Consider the following 14,816-nt stretch of genomic DNA (forward strand, 5'->3'; position numbering starts at 1 on the left):
TTTGATATTAGTTGTGCTCTTGCATAGCAAGTATATATCATATTAACCATGGCAAATGACTTTGATTGAGGTAAAGAAAATAATATAGTGCTTGAGAAAGACTAATCGCTATATTCTAGTTTACCAGTAATTCATGTAATGTCCTTGAGGTTACACTGACTAAGTTTTATGACTGATCAGTGATTGAGGGAGTCATCCTCTGAATATGTGTTTACCTTAGGAGTATCTTCCTAATAGTTTTAATCGTAAGATTGAGTATGCCTATGAGTATTATATTTTGTTATGATTACTCTAGTGAAGGCTAACTCAAGAGACACACGAGCTAATAAAGCTAAGCAATCACATAAAGAGATGAAATTACTTAAAGATCAAGTACGCAACAAGACATTATGGTGGAAAAGATATAATCAGAGAACAACCAAGCAGATTTTTTCATAGAAAAATGCCTTTGTGGCAACATGTTTTGAACATGATGTGAAATGAATGGTGGTTCGATATATCTAGCACCAAGACCTGCTTTGAGTATCAGTGGGAGAGTTTTTGGTAGTGGGTATACTCGACATGTTTTGAGTATAAGTGGGAGATTGCTAGGTTTGGTATACTGAAAAGCATGTTTCGAGCACGAATAGAATCTTGCTTGTATACGAAAAACTCTACAAACCACTTTTAACTCGATTCAGTATTATTCGAGCAGTTTGCACGAATAGAATCAATATATTATTACATTGTGTTTGCTTATGCATTTATAAGATGTTTTTTAAACATTTAAATGTATAAGAAGCAAACAAAGTCTAAGTCTTTTGCTTAGTAGATTGGTTGTGGGCGACGTCCACTTTAAGATAACACAGTCGGTTCTATGCAATGCTTTGCAAAAGAAAAAAATGAATTTCACAACCCAGGTAGGCTTAGACTACCTATCATGAAAGGTTGCAATGTCAGTTTGATTATTTCTAAGCCTTACTGAAATAAGATGAAATTGGTGTGGTATAGCACTGAATGGATCTAACAACAAGTCGTGTTTTTATGCTATCTACTGAAAGATTAGGTCATGATAAATAATTATTTCTTAATCTACATACATTAGCATTGAGCATACGGTATTGATTATGCACTACTTCGACTTATCAAATGGTGCGGGTTTTTCGCATCCCAATAATCCTGATATATTGGGTAGTAGTGATTAATTTATAGCGGTGCTAGGATTGCTATTGTGTTGAATCGTGCGCGAGGTGAGTCTCATCTGATAATGTCCTCAAGAGGAGCTCGAACAAGGTTTTATTATTCAGAAACTGGCATGTTGGAATTTAATTGTTCCATGAATAATAAATAAGTGTTTTTGTTGAGTCCACTCTTGGAATAAATAAGATGTTAATTAATTAAGTCCATAGCAGACATTAATTAATTAATGGACATTTATATCTTAAGCGCGGGAAATAAACAACAAACAAAACGGAAACCGAGATTACTTGTAATTTCAGATTTGGATGGGCAGTTGAAAGGTTCGCTTTTGTTCTGCTGTTGTTGTCTCTATCCTCTTTGTCTTCTGACGTTTTAGATTACTCAAGTTAAACCGTCAAACTAATCCAGCCGGCCAGTTGTATGTCTTCTACCTGCAAAATGCCGGCGAGTGGATCCAGTGGAGATTTAGACTGGTCAACTTGACTTAGATCCGACTTGAGTGAGAGCTCAAAAGCACTTTCAAAACCTTAACCCACAATACTATTAACTAGTATATGGAAGTAAGGATCGATCCCACATAGATGATTTGTTTTACATTGGTTGCGGACACGAATGGGAATGGCTGCTGCCACGCTTTACTACTTGAGAGACTAAACTAACTAAACTGATCCACTTGCTAAATGGAATAAAATCTACTTGATCAACCCATCATGTAATTTCCCGAAATCTGAAAAGTGTACGATAAAGCAAAACTTTACTAACAAACTCATCTTCTTCTACAACCAAATCAAGGAACAGAGTAAATCAGATGTGCAGAGACTTCCATCAGAGAAGGAGAGGAAGAGAGGGAAAAACGTGTGGGAGGAGAGGGAGGAAAAGAGGTGTGTATTATGAAGATTAGGGTTAGGGCTTTTCTTTTTTTTTTTTATAGAAAGAATCAAATCCTAGTTAAAATAAGATATGGAGAGATTTGACAAGATATGGTAAGATTTAATTGGATTTTAATTCAAGGAAAGAGATAAACAAGATACGAATTAAATCTACAAAAATAATTCTTTCTCCTAATTAATAGGAGATTTCAAAAATCTCAAGGGATGGCCAAGGAGTCGAAAATCATGTAGAATAGCATAGGGATAATTTGGTTTGGATTTAATTTGGATAAATATCCCAAAGCAATTAATTAAATCCAAGAAAAAAGTATTATTTCCAATAAATAGGAGGGCCAAAAATTTCAAATAAAATGGCTAGAATGATTATGCATGATCCCATTTAATTTAATTCACACATTGGAAGTTTAATCACATTAACTCACATAACCCACAACAACTAATTTCACCTAATTAACTCAAACACATAGAGACTCAATTTCCACAAAAGAAATTCTTATTCAACATCCACATTAATAGAAATAAAATAAGCCATCAAACATAAAAAAAAGTCACAAATTTCCGGGGTGCTACATCCTTCCCCCCTTAACAGAAATTTCATCCTGAAATTTGGTCGTCTCACAAAAACAAATCGGGGTACTTCTCTTTCATCTTATCTTGTAACTCCCACGTGGCTTCCTATGTTCACATGTTTATGTCGTAGTACTTTCACACATAACACATACTTATGACATCATGTAATTCATGCTTCATAATTCCACGTGTGGAAATCAAACATCGATCAGAGAGTTCATGCATAATAACAAACTTCCACAAAACATTGATCAATAAACTGAAATCCAAGTCTGAACGTCAAGCATAAACTAAAAGTAAACAGAACTAAAAGTAGAAATTGTTTCATCGCTTCTTCTTGAAGCGGAATTACAGAACCAAAAGAGAGAGCTGGTAAAACTAACACCACCGCGCTGCTAAACTAAACTAAACTAAGACCAAGTGTGTGAGTGCCAGAATTCAGGAGTGTTGAGTGTTGGGAGCTCCCATTTTAGCCCTTGAAGAGAGCTGAAATCAGGAATGTGTTTCTCTCTATGTGCGCGCCCCCTCTCCTACTCGCGCTTGGCTTGTAATTTATAGAGAGGCGTAGGGCTCTGATCCCTAGGGTACCGTCCTCTCGAAATGTCATTCCTGCCTTTGGATTTTGGTAGGGGTTTTTAGCTCCATCTTCTATGCGGGAACTCATGTTGGTTCCGGTTGATCTGACTTGATCCGTTCACGCAGCAGTTTCGCTCCTTTTTCTCGATTCGTCTGTCCGCCTAGTTGATCAGAACATCCTTGGAATATGGTGGACTTTCACACACACCTGGCTCATATTCGCACGTTAGATAGTAGAATTGGGTGCAGTTTTATCATGGAACACATGCATGAAACTAGCCTCATCAGCAGTGCAATATTAATTCTGTAGTGGCTGCTAATAATATTCCAATATAAGCTTGTATTAAATTGTGGGTTCAATTTAATTAGTAAAAAGCTAATTGGGTGAGGCCATATCCAAAACCTTCCATAGATCCACGACTGGGCCCAATATCAACTTTATATAAATAAGAGAATAAATGAGATAGAAAATATAATTTTGTTTACTATGAAATTTTTGTCCCTCTCATGATTGGAGGAGATGATTTTTTCTTCAGCTCTCCTCCGTGAGGAATTTCTGTCTTGTTTATTCGAGTCATAGTATTTTGATAAGATCAGCCACACTAATTTCAGAATACAGTTCGGGAACCAGCAATCGACGATTCTTTGGAGAATCAAATCGGTAACTCTAAACCGTAGTATTCATGTTTTAGGATTTTTATTTTCTAAGCATGAATTATTTGCGTTCTAGCATGAAATTATTTGTTTAACATGTGAATTGATTAACTGCATAATCGATCAAATAGTTCCTTATCTGATTAATTTATTTTGTCCAAGTCTTCCGCTGTGCAAGGGGCACCAAACCCCGACACTTTCTAGTCGAATCCTTTCGGTTTTGACAAGCTTTGCCCACCCAAAGGTCATAACTTGAGTTCAAGTACAGATTAAAAGATCTGTGGTCTCGTATTAAAGGTCATCACGTGGAGAAGGTGTAAGTAATCGATGATTCTTTGGAGAATCAAATCGGTAACTCTAAACCGTAGTATTCATGTTTAGGATTTATTTTTTTTAAGCATGAATTATTTGTATTCTAACATGCAATTCTGTGTTAACATGTTATTAATCCCATAATCTGTCAAATAGTTCCTTTGTCTGGTTTATTTGTTTTGTACAAGTCTTCCGTTATAAAAAATAACAACAACAAAAATTGTCAACACAGTGTCAACGGCTATGTTGACATTTTTGTTGCTGTTATTTGGCCATTTATTGACATTTTCTAACGACCTTGATCATAGTTTAGAGTTTGTACGATATATAGAGTTTGCATTTTATCATTACCCAATGATTCATTACCACAATTAATGCAATATTATGTATGAATTTTCGAAAACCAAACTTTACTTTAAATGAAACTAGAATAAAAAGATGCATGAATGTCCTTCTGTCAGCGAGTAATCATATCCACACTCTGCTTTTATTTAATATCTAGTAATTCATAATTTATGAAAAATATACAAATTAGCGGTAAATAAAGAAGAAGTAATACAATTGTACTAATACTACATAAATTAGACTAATATATTTCTTAAAGAAGAAGTAATCATATCCACTCACATTCTATTATAAACCTAATATGTATAAAAAATGGGTTCCACATTCCACTATTTTTACTCACCGACTTTCCATTATATTTCTTAAAACCCGTGTCAAACTCAAATGAGACTCCTAATGGCTATAGAGGGAGAGTGCTGTTATTATTCAATTCTGAGTTCAATTTACTTTTTAAGTAAATGGTCTCACACTACACATAATTAATACTTTCTCACTTCATCTATAAATAAGTATCTCATATTTTCTTTATTAGTATTTCGTGTACTGTAAAATATTTTTCGAGTGCTTGAATATTGTAAAAATTCTTCGATTATTTTTCAAGGAATAAAACAAATTATTTTTTTCATATGTGTTTTATTTTTACATTTAATGGTTGTTTTACATATTTAAATGTATAATAAACAAATAAGTCAACGTCATTTGTTTAGTAGATTGGTAGTGCAAAGTATTTAATTTTCGGAAAAGAAGTTTTGTAAAGCCAAATAGGTATGCTCCCCCGGTGCTAGTCAAACAAATAGAAAATGATCAAAACAAAACATGACATTACATAACATACATAACATCATTTTCTCATAAAACATACATGAAACTAACTTATACTCCCTCCGATATAAAAAATAGTCTCATTTGTGGACGACACGTGTTCTAATGAGAAATTGATAGAGTAAGAGAGAAAGATAAAAAAATAGATAAAATATGAGAGTGAAACTTTCTATTTTTTTAGAAATGAGACTATTTTTTATGAAAATCCCATAATGACATTATAAGATTATTTTCCATGGATGGAGGGAGTATTTAGGAAGAAAAACCACACAATAACAATAATGTAGGATAGAAAATCCACCACGTTTGCTTAGATTATTAATTGAAATTCTCACTTCAGTCTTAACTTTCTTGCCATTATAGTTCCTTCAAAATAAGAATAACATACTGACTAGACTCAATAAAATATTCAAACTTAATTAGAATGCATGCATGTTAATTTTATTTCCTGCCTTTACAACATTATTTTGCATGAACTTAAACTAGTAATTCCTGCCTTTAACTTGAATATGTTGAAGAATTAAATAAATCTGGATATTAATTCGTGTCGAAGTTAATAAAATAATCCAACATATTAGCCACCATTAACTAAATCAATTTAGACCAAAAAATTAATTAATCAGCCAATTTAAAGAATTATTTAAATATAGCCCACTTAAAGTCAGCCCTAATTTATTCAATTCATTGGCCAATCATGGAATTACTCACGTCCCAAAGAATTATCCTTAATAGTTAAAATTTTTGTCGATTAAAGCTATATTTTGAATTCCTCTCAAATTTTAGTTGCCATTATATCTAGTCATTTTTATTTTATCAATCAATTTACTAGTATGATATAATGTGTGCTCGGGGGCCTCCTTCCACCCTTATCTACAAGTTGGAAGTCATAGCCATTTTAATAGACCAATATTTTGGCCATTCAAATGCACCTACCCTACAATATAACAATGATATAAAGAGTTAAGTATGCTCATTGATTTTAGGGATAAAAATGTTAAATAGCATTTAATACAATATTAATAAAATACGTGTCAAGCATTGGGAAGTTTTTCATCCAACAATTCTTGGGTGTATCAAACTCAAATATATGAATTCATTTTTTTTGTTTTCTTGATCAAATTTATATTTTGCTTCCTCACGACAAACACGTCCTAAAGCTATATTTTGAATTCCTCAAAAATTTCAATTGCCGTTATTCAATTTGAATTTCCTTTCCCCAAATCATAGATCCCCAAATGAAGGAACCTCAAAAATTTCAATTGCCGTTATTCAATTTGAATTTCCTTTCCCCAAATCATAGATCCCCAAATGAAGGAACCAATTCCCGTCGGCACCCTTCCGCCTTTCTCACGCCGGAGACTACACTCCATCACCGGTCCGATTTCTCCCCAAACAATTCGACGCAGCCTCCGTTCGGTCGATTAAAGCTATTTTGAATTCCTCCCAAATTTCAATTCCGCCTGACCATGACCGCCCACCGCTACTGCCGTCGGTCAATAGCAGCCGGCACTGACTCTCCTTTGCGCATACACTCGTTGGACTCGCTTGCAGACAGCGGCCTCCGTCCCTTCGGAGCCGCTCCCTCCGTTCCAGTTGCACTCTCCTCGGTCTGGAATCGCTGACGTCGCGCACACCAGCCGCCGCGTCGCAAGGCTGTCATGCCATCAGTCCATCCGTCGGATATCAGGTGCCGCCGAGCGGTGAGAGGCACTCGAGAATCCACCGAGCAGTCGCTGCCGTCGGGGTCTCACTTCGGTTGGTGTCATTCTCCAACCATATCGGCTGCACTGTCAATTTCGTTGGACTGCCGTGGACTTCTCGGCTTAGGTAAGTTTCCATTAATTTTCAGTTTACAAATTTTATCTTCTTGTTTGGCTAGATATGTTAGGGAGTTAGATTTGGGTTCATGACATTGGGTTTTCTTCTTGATTTGTGAAGCTAATAAACTTGTTGTGATGTCCAAACATTCTTGGGTTGATATCGCTTGCTTATTTGTAGATTGGTGTTATCCCTTTGAGCATTTATCTTAAAATTTGGGCTCATCCACTGACTCTCTATTTCTCTCTCAGTTTTGGTGGTGAAACAATTGTGTGATAGTGAAACTGATTGGGAGTAGGTGCATATGTATCTATCTATCTATATATATACTAGAACTGTAGTTTGTTGGGATTTTCGGTAGAGGTTAAATCTGCAATTTCTTGGCTTGTTATTCTCTTCTTTGTACATACATTTAGACATAATTTTTTTGTTTGTTGTAGGAAGTGGAATACATACAACAGTTTATTATTTTTATCTCCTTGGAATTCTTCTACTTGTTGCACTAAACCTTAACCCTTTTCTTGGCTGTATTTAGGAAAGACTTTCTGTTTGAGTCAGATTGCAGAGCTGCTGTGTACCAATCCTGTTGCGTTTGAGGCTACTGAGATAATTCAATGAAAAACTACTGCCAAATCTTATGATACTCTACACTTGTTGGTACCTGATAAAATTGGGGTTGGAATTGCTTTGTCTAATTCTGAAGAACACAATATCACCACGATACCAGGATGTGTGGTTAGTTATTCTCTTCTTTGTACATACATTTAGACATAATTTTTTTGTTTGTTGTAGGAAGTGGAATACATACAACAGTTTATTATTTTTATCTCCTTGGAATTCTTCTACTTGTTGCACTAAACCTTAACCCTTTTCTTGGCTGTATTTAGGAAAGACTTTCTGTTTGAGTCAGATTGCAGAGCTGCTGTGTATCTGGGATGTACTCATAGAAACTAATAGGGTTGTTGCAAAAGTTGTTATTTATGTTATAGATATTGTTATTGCTATTTACATGTCAGAATGCACATGTTGGAATCACATGATTATTGCAGTTGACTTGGAAAAATTTGCAAGGAATCTTCCTCTTCACCTTATCGCAACGATTATGGTTTGGGAAAGGGAAAAATCCACGTTCAAGTATTTGCTATGTGGAATTCTTCAGTTGCATTCCATGTGTGATCTTGCCTCCCGGGTGCCCAAAATTGAACAGGTTATCGGAAGTGATACTAAGCTATCTATCATCATATCAAGTAGATGGCATTGCTCTATTTTTTTTGTTAATTTTCAAAAGTCCTATATTACACTTATAATTGGATTTGTGTGCTGATTGATGCAAGACAACAAACATAAACGGATGGAAAGAAAATCTTTATTTTGACTTGGTTGCTTTACTAGCGACCTGTATTCCTTCAGTGGTTTTTTTCCACTACATCATGTAACAATCTGCTTGTTTTCGCTTTCCTTTTTTTGCTTTAGGTTGCTTTTGGTTGCTTCTCATTTTTCATTCTCAATATTATGAGATTTGCAGTCAAGAAACTATTGTAATACATGGAAGTTTAAAAGTATTTTAACAAGTTTTTTTCTAGTTATCCTGACAACCTTTCTACTTAATTTCCTCTAGTCTTCTTTAACTGCAGTTGCTAATGTTTTTGCATAAACCACAACTTCCTAAGATCATAAACTCACCCATCATTTGTATGATATGAGCTACTTAATGCTTTATAGGTTTTTTAGTTCCACCTCTCCTGAGCCCTTTTAGCCTTTAACTTTAATAACTTTGATTCACAGCTCCTTATCTTCACATTGATCCTAGCTCTTTCTTAATTTATCTTCCCTGCTTATGTACTTGAAAATATAGTCATTCTCAACTTCTGGCAACATATTTGTTACGTGTGTTATGATGTGGTTATATGTGTATACATCATCAGTATGCCCCTTAATTCATATATCATCATATGTTTTCTTCAGATATTGCTTGATGATGTGAAGATATCGGAACAACAACTGATTGACCTGGTCTTTTATCTGCTAGTTCTACTTGGAGCATACATACAGGTCAATATTCATTTCCTTATCCGTTGTTTGTAGATATATACTTACTACTTCGTATCTAGGAATATCACACCATTCCCAATGACATGATTCTTTTTCATGCGGCTCTCATAGATTGCAGTCTACAATTGTTGACGGTCATTGTTTCTTCACAGTACCAAGAGGTTGCTCTAGCATTGACTGCATATTACAAGGTATAAATCTTCCCACTTCATCTTCTTGATTGTTGTTATTTCAAAGTGTTATCAAATTATGTTGTGGCTGAGTAAGTGGAGTTGGTGGCAGGTGTACATATGCAAAGAGGCAGCATTTGCTGCTGTTTGTTTAGAAGTCAAGTATCTGTGGACCAATGATTCATCTAGAAGTGTATCCCCTACTACTGAAGAGACATTGAATCACCTCGGCTGCAGTGTGATTCTTCTCTTCAATTTCTACAGTCCCTGTGTCAGCAAAAGTTGTTTCGGGAATGCATTGTTAACAAACAGGTTTTTCTAGATTTTACCCAGTCATCTGATTAGAGTTTTTACTGCCTGAAAGCATTGACATTTCTCTCATAAACCTGCTTCACTCACCACATTTATCATTATGTGCATGCGTGCATTCTGTACTTAATGCATTTTTAAGGCTATCTAAGATTGACAATCTTCTTTGTAGGTTATTTATAAGTCAATTTGAGTCCTGAATCGTTCGTGCTGCATCAGAAGATCATTTATTCCATGTAAAACCTCTCTTGCTTAACCTATGGATATCATTCATCCTTTTACATAAAATGTTAAGTGCATCTGTTTTTATCATAGTCATATCTGTTGTCTTCTTGATAAGATTTTAATGAAGTTTGTTTCTTCTTGCAGGAGCTTGGGAAGTGGTGGATTGCAGGAGCAACTAGCTTCCTGTGTTGGACTCGGCCCTGATGAAAAAAGGAGTAGCTCTACTTCTCATTTTTGTAGTCGTCAAAATCATGGTCTTTGAGGATTCTGGTAACTCTACTTCTCATCTTTTTCAGGTGTTGTTCGAGCCCGTATATACTCAACTTGGGATTCTTCCTACTTATACATGAGTGCCTAGCTGCTATTTATTTTCATTCATGCCTGATATGTTGATTTTTATAGAGAATTTAAATGTGAATTGACATGTTATGATTAAGAGTAAATTTCCGAGAGGTTGTCTCACAGCTCTCTAATCTGTGCATCTCCCTAGTTTTTAATGATTTCATACACATCACCAGTCGATAAACAAAGGATATTAGCTTCATAAATATCCAAAAATTTCCCTAGTACTATGCTACTTTGTAGTGAGGACGAAAAACTTCCACGAACAGTGTTTCACCACTTGTTATTTGTGTGTGCATGCAAGATTTTCTCTCTATTGATTGTCACTACTTTCACCATTTTTTTATGGGTTATTAGTGTAGACTTCGTTTCTCTCGAGGGTTGGTCTGTAAACTTCTTGTTGTTTACTAACTTCTGGAGAACTAGGTTTCCCGTGCTTCAGATACAGTGACAATAATGTTCTTTGGTGCCCGATTTCTTGAGCTAAGGAGAGAGAACTATTCCGGTTTTGAAAAATTAATTCAAAAAGCCATACGGCCGATCAACTGAATGAGAGCTTTATGAGTTGCAATCTTGTTGATATTGGTGCATAAAAATGATTTAGGCAATAGGACTAAAAGCCTCATATCCAAATTATCACATGCCTAACCCTACATAAACCACTAGTGAGCCGGTTTGAGCCCCAAAAGCCTATTTTCTTTGTTGAAAATTTTGAAGTCACTATATTAGCCTACTTATTATATCCGTTTGTTGGCCTATATTTTCTACCCTAGTCACTAAAATTAAAGTGCTAGCACATTATTATTGGGAGGGTATTTATGGTGGCAAGGAAAAGATGGAAGTCCTGGAACATTCATTAGGTGGTATTCATTTATATTGAGATACAAATGAAAAAAACTGTCTCTTCAAACAAAAGTAAAATAAAAAGGCAGCCTTTAATGTGTATAAAAAAGCCAAGGCTTGAAAAAATAAAAAATAAAAAGGCAGCCTTTCACGTGTAAAAAAAAGCCAAGGCTAGAAAAAAAATAAAATAAAAAGGCAGCCTTTCATGTGTAAAATAAAAAGCCAAGGCAAGTAAAAAAAATAAAATAAAAAGGCAGCCTTTCATGAGTTAAAAAAGCCAAGGCCAGAAAAAAGAATATCGAGCGAAAAACAGAAATATGCTCAAAAGAATAAGATCACTTGGTTTAGAAGGTAGAAAAATCTCAAGTTTGGGGTGTTGAGCTGTCAGAATTTTGTATTTTAGTGAGATGGGAAGGATGTTGTGAGGGATGTGCTAGTATTTTAAGAATAGTGATAAGCTACTTATCCAAATATGATCACACCTTTACCAAAAGCCCCGTTACATCCAAATGAAAAGACCTTTTGATTTATGCATCATATTGACTTGTGAGCGATGAATTTTGCTTGATTTTGGGAGAAAGATCTTATGTGCTTAAAATAAAGAATAGCTGGAAGAACTTCTCTTTATGAATTAGCGACGATGGTTTGAGACTCCCAAGACATAAATCGAACTTACATTGAAGCATTGGATGCCTAGCTCTTAGGGAATTAGTTCGTGTACAATTCTTGTTCTAAAAGTCTTACTCGCGAGTGAATTCGGGCTCAACCTAGTTTCTCTAAATGATTCGTGTGATTTGACGTGACTTGAAGTAGAGGATTATCTAATTTCTTGTGAATGTGCTTATTTATCTAACTTGCTTGAGGGCGAGCAAGACTTATGTTTGGGAAGTATTTGATGTGTGTGGGTAATTGTTTAAACATTTATTCCAGCAAGTTGAAGGGTATAAAGTTGCAACCAATATTTGCTTCAATATTCAAACATTTATTTACTTTAGTTCGATATTTAGTGTGTCATTTCATACTAAAGCCATCAATGAAAAACTACTGCCAAATCTTTATGATACTCTACACTTGTTGGTACCTGATAAAATTGGGGTTGGAATTGCTTTGTCTAATTCTGAAGAACACAATATCACCACGATACCAGGATGTGTGGTTAGTTATTCTCTTCTTTGTACATACATTTAGACATAATTTTTTTGTTTGCTGTAGGAAGTGGAATACATACAACAGTTTATTATTTTTATCTCCTTGGAATTCTTCTACTTGTTGCACTAAACCTTAACCCTTTTCTTGGCTGTATTTAGGAAAGACTTTCTGTTTGAGTCAGATTGCAGAGCTGCTGTGTACCAATCCTGTTGCGTTTGAGGCTACTGAGATAATTCAGCATATTCTTGTGCTACTCTTAGTCGATTTGAAGGCCTCTCTAAGCATTTAGATTCGTTCTTGCAAATGTTATCTCTCGTGGAACTAAAGTGTTTTCCGTGATAGTTCCTACTGCATAAATAGACTAGAAAGTACTTAGTCGATCCGAAGGTCGAGGGTGGTAGGGGGCGACTGAGTTCTTAACTTAAAAGATGAGGGGGAAAGGGTGGAAAACTGAAGGCACAAGTCTATTTATTGATTTTTGAGCTTGCTTTGTGATCTTTTGTTTCTTGGTTGTTGCGCCTATATTTTTCCTACTTATTTAATTCATTCTTTGCTGCATTTTGCAGTTTTATAATTGATCTGTTACACATATTATATTTTTGTTTGTTATAATTGATCTGTTCCATATATTATATTTTTGTTTGTTATACTGTGCCTGACGTTTTTCTACTTTTTCTAATCCACTTTTTGCTACCTTGCACCATAATTAATTAATACATACATAGCATCCTATTTTTCTTTGTCTCATATGCCCTGACAAATACGTGCTATATAAGTGTTTCTTTGATATGTAAACCCCATTGATTGTCAAATCTTGGTTTCTTAATATATATGTTAAATGTTTTTATAGGCTCTTTCCTAGTTACTTACTACACACATTTCCTTTTTACTTTGGCATTCGGTTTGCTGTAATTGCATCTAAAAAAAGAAACTGTGGGCCTTGGAAGCTGGTTGGACACTCAATTAGTGTCAAGTAAAGATACTTTCTATGAGGTTAGTGTTGCCACTACTGTAGCAGAGTGACTGACCTTTCTCATGATTTTAATATTTTTGCAATGCAGGAATGGAAACTGCAGCTTGTTGCCACTATGTACAATACATGGAATCTAGACTACTTTGATTTCTGTATATTTGGTCAAGTTCCTCAACAATTTAATTTGACTTAACATCTCTTATATGCCAGTTCAGTAGTTTGTACATAGTCTACTGTGTTTGAGTTTGTTTTCTTTACCTGTCCGTTTGATGATTATGATTGATACAACAAATTCTGGTTTACTGAGTGAACATAAGAACAAATTAATAGTGTTGTAATATACTATTCAACTTAACTATGAGTTGTAATGTTACCCCGTTCTAAAATTTTCAGCTTGCCTGTAATGTTTATCCTTTGTGAATGTTTCTGCTTCAGGATCAGTCAATAAGCATCAACTTGTGACTCACCATATGCTGTGTATTGCTCTACGAGCTGCTTTAGATTCTGTAGGGAAGCTTGCAAATTCAAGAGTTTGTTCCTTCCTAGGTTATTGGTTAATGTTATTATTGTGAATTTCAGTCTAACCTTGGATTTATGACATTCCAATGTTTTCCTTCGGGAGAAAGGCATTAGAGCAGTTTCTGGACCATCTCATTCAGTATAACTGCTCTTTTTTTGACCACCTCACTATTTATTCCAGCGAGTTGAAGGGCTGCAACCAATACTTGCTTCAATATTCAAACATTTATTTGTTAAACCTAACTTTAGTTCGATATTAAGTGTGTCATTTCATACTAAAGCCATCCATCAATGAAGAACTTCTGCATAATCAGTCTGATGCTCTACACTTGTTTGTACCTGATAAAATTGAAGTTGGTCTAGCTTTGTCTAATTCTGAAGAACACGATACCAGGATCTGTGGTTAGTTATTCTCTTCTTTATACATACATTTAGATATAATTTTTTGTTTAGTTGTAGGAAGTGGAATACATACAACAGTTTATTATTTTTATGTCTTTGGAATTCTTCTACGTGTTGCACTAAACATGTAACCCTTTTCTTGTCTGTATGCAGGAAATAAATTCTTTTTTAGTCAGATTACAGAGGTGTGTGCCAATCCTGTTGCACTTCCTGTTGCACTTGAGGCTGCCGAGATAATTCAGCATATTCTCGTGTTACTCTTAGTCAATTTGAAAGCTTCTCTTTGCATTTAGATTCATTCTTGCAAATGTTATCTATTGTTCAACTACTAATGTGTTTTCCTTGATAGATCCTACTGCATAAATAGAGTAGATTGTACTTAGTCGATCTGAAGGTCGAGGGTGGTAGGGGTTGACTGACTTCTTAACTTAAAAGAAGCGGGGGGAAGGGCTGAAGACAGAAGGCACAAGTCTATTTTTTGCTTTTTGAGCTTGCTTTGCTTGATCTTCTGCTTCTCAATTGTTGCGTCTATATTTTTCTACTTATTTAATTCATTATTTGCTGCCTTTTGCAGCTTTATAATTAATCTGTTACATATATTATATTTTTGTGTGTTATTATACTGTGCCTGATATTTTTCAGCATTTTTAATCCACTCTTTGGTAC

General features: G+C 35.0%; 1 protein-coding gene across 2 annotated transcripts; it reads left to right on the plus strand.

The window, feature by feature from the left end:
- The first annotated feature begins 6,505 nt into the window (after positions 1–6,505).
- Positions 6,506–12,830, plus strand: LOC121774762. 2 transcript variants are annotated; one of them, XM_042171637.1, is made up of 8 exons: positions 6,506–7,175; positions 7,702–7,901; positions 8,054–8,373; positions 9,132–9,218; positions 9,371–9,409; positions 9,501–9,700; positions 9,870–9,933; positions 10,067–12,830. In XM_042171637.1, the coding sequence occupies exons 2-7, from the start codon at positions 7,895–7,897 to the stop codon at positions 9,895–9,897; spliced, it is 681 nt and encodes a 226-aa protein (XP_042027571.1). In that variant the 5' UTR covers positions 6,506–7,175; positions 7,702–7,894; the 3' UTR covers positions 9,898–9,933; positions 10,067–12,830. The 2 variants fall into 2 exon arrangements, with proteins under 2 accessions (XP_042027571.1, XP_042027572.1); XM_042171638.1 differs by having other exon boundaries at positions 8,216–8,373.
- The last annotated feature ends 1,986 nt before the right edge of the window (positions 12,831–14,816 follow it).

This window comes from Salvia splendens, chromosome 17 (genome assembly GCF_004379255.2).
Source record: "Salvia splendens isolate huo1 chromosome 17, SspV2, whole genome shotgun sequence".
Taxonomy (NCBI): Eukaryota; Viridiplantae; Streptophyta; class Magnoliopsida; order Lamiales; family Lamiaceae; genus Salvia; species Salvia splendens.